The sequence below is a fragment of the Camelina sativa genome, chromosome 7 (assembly GCF_000633955.1).
Source record: "Camelina sativa cultivar DH55 chromosome 7, Cs, whole genome shotgun sequence".
Taxonomy (NCBI): domain Eukaryota; kingdom Viridiplantae; phylum Streptophyta; class Magnoliopsida; order Brassicales; family Brassicaceae; genus Camelina; species Camelina sativa.
Window position 1 is genome coordinate 10,196,185 of NC_025691.1, and position 6,178 is coordinate 10,202,362.

At 35.2% G+C, this 6,178-nt stretch overlaps 1 protein-coding gene across 2 annotated transcripts in view; it reads left to right on the plus strand.

Annotated features, from left to right (window-relative positions):
• Positions 3,072-6,178, plus strand: part of LOC104700854 (protein SABRE-like) — a 16,561-nt gene continuing 13,454 nt past the window's right edge. For both annotated transcript variants that reach the window (XM_019227600.1, XM_010416450.2), the window contains exons 1-7: positions 3,072-3,455; positions 3,610-3,721; positions 4,322-4,588; positions 4,684-4,946; positions 5,147-5,366; positions 5,473-5,643; positions 5,741-5,818. In XM_019227600.1, coding sequence (XP_019083145.1) covers positions 3,385-3,455; positions 3,610-3,721; positions 4,322-4,588; positions 4,684-4,946; positions 5,147-5,366; positions 5,473-5,643; positions 5,741-5,818 — 1,182 coding nt within the window. In that variant the 5' untranslated portion in view covers positions 3,072-3,384. The remainder of the gene's footprint in view (positions 3,456-3,609; positions 3,722-4,321; positions 4,589-4,683; positions 4,947-5,146; positions 5,367-5,472; positions 5,644-5,740; positions 5,819-6,178) is intronic.

A 6,178-nucleotide genomic window follows, 5' to 3' on the forward strand; every position in this document is an offset into this window, starting at 1 on the left:
CGTTACAAATTTTGGTCGATTTAAGAAGTTTTAGTAATTGAAGTTCTGTGCAATGTTATTTTTGGAAATTGTTTAGGGGTTAATGTTGTAAAAAAAATTAAATAAATAAAACTTAAAAGGCATAACACTAAATCAATATAATAAAAGAAGAATGTGTTGTATTCCTTGTGTGACACATCAGCTTCAACATTGAAGTTGGTGTTGACACCTCAATTGAAATCAATAGCCAATAAAAACATTTGAATTAATAGAGCTAAGATTTCTAAACCAATAAAAAAACTATGTGTCACTAGGCATATCAATTAGGCCTAAATCCCGCAGGTTGGTCCATTCCGATCTTGAAAAATACCGGGTTCGGACTTAAATATATTTCCAGAAAAATTGGACCTTTTGGACTCAGTCCGTTTAGGCGCTTTAGAGTTTTTAGGGCTTAGCCCGATCGGGCTCGGGCCGGCCTGAAAAGCCCTTGTACAAATATAATTGTACTTTTTGGTTACCATTATTGTTTGATTGCAATATTTGATTGTAAATAAAGTTTAAAACTCTAATCTTAGTTTTCATATTTACTTAATAACCTTATTTAATATTTTTAAAATCTTTATCTTTGATATTTTATATGAATTATATATATTTTTATTTGGAATTAAGTATTAAATTTTATTTGGTTTTTTTTTTTTTTTATTATAGATTAAGTTGGTTTTAGTGAATATAAATGAGTTCTTTAAATTTTGATTGATTTATTTTACATTACACCTTTAAACATTGCTTTTTAAGACATGTTATAAAATAACTTATAAGTTTGAATTTTTGATTCGTAAGATAAGTCTGGAAAAGGCCGAAAAGTCTTGTAACCCTGTTAAAGTCGGGTCGGGCTTTGAAATATAGGCTCAGAAATATTTTGGGCCGGGCCAAGAAGGGCTCAAATATATGCGGATTTTACGAATTTCGGGCCGGACCGAGTCGAGCCAGCCCGATTGACACCTCTATGTGCCACATCACGTTATCTTTCACTTCATAAACCCTTGCCGACATAATAATAATAAAATGAAAAAAAAAACAAAGCCTCTAAGGGTTTGTTCGTCTCCTTCACACTATAAGACTGCTCTTGAATTCAGTTAGAGAGAAGAAACAAAAGAATCGTCACAAAGTTTTGCTTTCAATGAAACAAACATAAAGAGAAGAAAACGCACGACTCGTGCGGCACGAGACATGGAAGAAGCATAGGTCATTGTTAAAGGGGCAAAGCAATCTCACCAAATTCACCTTTGATTAATTCGAACAAGAATTTCATCAAAATCTACAGATTCTGAAATCAAATTCTCCGGTTATCGAGAACTCTTTGGAAGAAGAAGCAAGGTTAAAAATTAGGATAGTGAAGAAATTTGAAAAAATAGAATAGAGAGAGAGAAGGAGAAAAGAGAGAGAGAGAGACATAGTGATGTGAAGATGAAGGAAGAAGAGAAGAGAGACATATAGATATCAATTCCTCAGGTAAGTCCCTCCCTAACTACACAATTGTCGTCTGATATACAAAAGATTAAAAACTTCACAAAATAGCAACTTGGGCATGACAAAGTTCATTAATTTCTTTTAGAATTGCAGGTCTAATTGAGGTAAAGATGTTAATTTTATTCAAGCTTTTAGAGTTGCTTCAAGAAGAAATATTAGTGTTTGCGTAAATTGACTCACCTCTTCTTTGTTGACTTAGGTCTTGAATGAAGATGATATTGAGCAAATTGCTGCTTGGGATCCAAACGTTTTCTTTTTTCAAGGTTTAGTATAATACATGTTACTTACTACTACTTCCAGAACTCTCTATGTTATCATTTTTTATTTCTTTTTCGATCTTAGTAAATTTCAAAAGCTACATCTTTGATTTGTAGCAAACAACAGATGATAGATTGGAATCATGGTCGGTTATATAGTTGCAATATATTGAATGGTTGGAGGCGCACTTCGAAGTGCATGCAGGCTTCAATATATGAGTTATGGACAGAACGAAACAACCGACTTCATCGCAATATTCATCGCTCACCTACTACAGTCACATGCCTAGAGAACACCATTAAAAACAGAATCACCACCTTAATATCACAAAGTGATTCAATATGTTTGGTTCAAGTCGTTGGTTCTCCTAAGCATGACCAAGACTTCAAAGCTTTATAAAGGATATCTTGTGGAGAAGGAGACAATGATTTAAACCAAACACTTTATTCTAAAGTCGTCAAGCTAGTTTATCAACGTCCACGAATAATTTTTACAAAGGCAAATCTTATCCCATTTATCATGTTGTATTGAAAAATTGAACTAAATTGGATGGCTTCAATTATTGAGCTTGATTGGCAAAAATATTGTACTTGGTAGTGATATATAATGAGTAAGTTCGAGTTATAATAAAAAATAATCTCATTTATATACAATATCATCTAATTTATATATCATTAAAATAAATTTTAATGTTTATTTATCTAAGTATTTAATTTTTTGAAAATCATTTATGTAGACTCACGCACCAATGTGTAATAAAAATTACTTTAATCAGAATTTGTTTAAGTCTAATTTTTTTCTTCATTTTTTACTTTGAAAATTACAACAAATTATAAAAATACAAAAACAAAAAAAGAATACTATTGACCACTACAAAAAACTTATTAATTATGATATTCGATTTCAAACAACATAAAAACAAATAGTATTTCAAAAAATATAAAAATAAAATTAATAATAAAAAATAAATTAAAACAATATGCGGTGTAGCGCGGATACCAGCATAACACAGTGTACTTCAAAAAATTTAATATGGATTAAAGTTTTTTTTTTATGAGAAAGTAGAACAATGAATCAATGAAGATATAAATGACTAGAAGAGTCCTAAAAGTTTATTATAGCTCTCTGACCTCTATGATCCGACTCCCCAAGCGACACAGTTGTAAATTTACTCGCCTTCCTTTATTAACTTTAACTACAAAAAGACATCTCAAACGTCTTTTTACCCAATAAAACCACCGAGTTTACGCTACACCTCCCCACACCAGATCCTCACCTTACTCCATCGACCATCGTCGCCAGTCACACATGGTCATCCATCAGACCAGCCAAACACTCTCTCTCTCTCCTTCTTAGCTCTCTCTTTCTCTCTCTAACGATCACACTCCCAGAAACCTCGCGGATCGGATCTTTCTTCTATGGAGAAAGCTCTCTAGTCTCACAATTTTGACTGATTTTGAAACGGTTAGGGTTTATTCTCTCGGACTTGGGAACTGTGATGGTGTTTTCTTCAGAAATCGTTTGTTTTAGTGCCGACGGTGGGTGAGAGAATTAGTTAATTCATCCGGCGGAGTTAGTTTCTCTCTCTCTCTCTCTCTGCTTCGGCGGTGGTGGAATATGGCTGCTTCACCTGCGAAGTTCTTCTTCGGGTTTCTAATTGTTTCCATCGTTTTGTGGATGATCTTCATGTGAGTTATTCTCTTCCTGCTCGAGTTGTTTTGTTGCTGATCTTAGTTCTATTGATGAAACAAGTTCAAATCGAAGTGTTTCCAATTCTATTATATGATAATTTACTTGATCTAGTGGTGCAAATCGTGGCTTATAGTTCCAATTCTCGTGCAGACTTTGTTCCAGGTTGTTTGCCTGGATGCTTAGTAGAGTGCTGGGAGCATCTGTTGTGTTCCGGATTGGTGGGTGGAAATGCCTTAAGGATGTGGTGGTGAAGTTTAAGAAGGTGAGCATTGTGTACTTGACCTGAACTTATTATTTGTTAAGGGAGGGAAGAGAAGACTTAAGAGTGTTTTTGCCGTAGCTGAGAAAGAATGTGTCTGTAGAGGCTTGAGAATAAGATCAATGTAGTGGATGTTGTGTTTTTGCTGTAGCTAAGAGAGAATGTTTCTGTCGAAGCCTGAATCAGATATATGTAGATGTTGTTACTTTGCTGTAGCTGAGATAGAATGTTTTCTTAGAAGCTCGAGTCAGATCAATGTAGTGAATATAATCAGATTAATGTAGTGAATGTAGAAGCTTAAACCAGATCAATGTAATGGATTATGGATGTAGTGTTTTTTCTGTAGCTGAGAGTTCTGTAGAAGCTTGAATCAGGGAAATGTAGTGGATTGCACCTTTCCTTTTTACATTTCACTTTCTTGGGATTGGTACTATAGTCATCTTGGTTTTAAATAGTGCCATTTAAAACCCAGGTAGTCATATCATTTTTACATGATGGATTGTGTTCTACTGGCCACTGGAACAATAGTTCTTTGCCAATAATTTCTTCGACAACAAAGTTTATCTCAAGGAATGATTTCCTGCTGATTTGAGTGTTTTCCAGGGTGCCATTGAGTCGGTGTCTGCTAGTGAAATTAAACTAAGCTTACGCCAGTCCTTGGTCAAACTTGGCGTTGGTTTTCTTTCTAGAGATCCAAAAGTGCAAATCTTGATATCTGATCTTGAAGTTGTGATGAGGTCCTCAACTTCAACGACAAATTTACAGAAAGCTAAAAGTCAGAAATCTCGAACTTCAGGCAGGGGAAAGTGGATGGTGGTGGCTAATGTTGCAAGGTTTCTTTCACTTTCTGTCGCAGATATGGTTGTGAAGGTAATTGATTTGAGTCCAAATTCTAGATGTAGCTTTTATTTTATCTTGAATAGGGACTTCTCTGGAAACCACTTTCATACCTATGTGAAATGCAGACTCGAAAGGTGATTGTGGAAGTCAAGGAGCTGAAGTTGGATATAAATAAGGATGGTGGGACAAAGCCAAATCTATATGTTAAGCTAAATGTTCTGCCAATTCTGGTTCATTTATGTGAATCACGCATAATTTCTGATCAGTCATCTAATGTAAGCTTTGAAAGTTGTACTTCCCCCCAAGCATCTTCGGCCTCTCCAGACAGATCCTCTGCTGCTTTATTTTGTGATGAACTCTCACTTTCTTCCGAGTTTGGACATGACAGGTACCGTCACTGGTTCTGATTTTAAGTGAAGTAAATCCTCCTTAACTGGATGAGTTTTGTCGACGGTTTTAGGAAATTTGTTTCACTGTCTAGAATTCTTCGTGACTTTCAAGATGGCTGTGCCCTTATGTTAAGACAATAAATCTATATTGAAACAGTGGTTTGCTCACTGTTGGTACTTTTTTTTCTTCTGAATTTAGGGCAGTAGGTATTGTTGTACGAAATGTGGAAGTTATATCTGGTGATGTGATTCTGAATTTTGACGAGGATTCATTTCCCAAGAGCAAACAATCATCTGCTCCAGTTCATTCAGATGAAGTTAGAGCGTCAGCTACTGTTGCCTCATTTGCCAAGAAACCCCATAAAGAGAATCAGCTGTTGGCAGCTCTTGCAAAGTATTCTCCCTCGTTTCCTGATAAGGTCAGGTTGGCTTAATAGAAAGTGACTTGACTCTTTTCTTTGTGTAGTTTTGTAACTTTAGAAGAATTTATCCAAGATCTACTGACAGTTTGGTAATACCGAGCAGGTTTCCTTCAGTTTACCCAAACTGGATGTCAGATGTGTGAATCGAGAACATGATCTTCTTGCTGAGAATAACATCACAGGAATTCATCTAAGAAGTGTTAAATCAAAATCTTTTGAAGACACAGGGGAGAGTACACGTCTTGATGTTCAGATGGAACTCAGTGAGATTCATGTATGCTCGTGTGATGGAAAAATTTCAGATATTTGATTTCCAAAAACTATTATTTACTATTTCTGTGCTGATGCTATGGTCTCGTGGTTCTTTGCAGTTTTTTAAGGAAGCTGAGGCATCTATTCTGGAGATAATGAAAGTTGATGTGGTCTCTTTCATCTACATCCCAATTCAGGTTTGAAAGCCATGACATTATATTTCTATATTTCAAGGTTCTCTAAATTTGACTCAATACTCTGGCTTGTGATAAAAGATGCCTATTTATTTGTGTCTTAACAACTGAATTTCGATTGACACGCTTCCTGCTGTGCAGTATTCTTTTGTCTGTTCTTTCATCATTGTGTGGCTTTTTATATGAGTGTTCATCATCAATAAGGTTTTCAGTAGCTTCAGTTTAATTTCCAGTACCGATGCCGGAACTGTTGCAGGATACGTCGGAAGTACATATGTTTTTGAAGAGTTTATCTCTCCTGCTTATCAGCTTTTAAATTTTATTCCAAATATTCCCTTGTACGTTTTTGACTAAGGAAAGCAC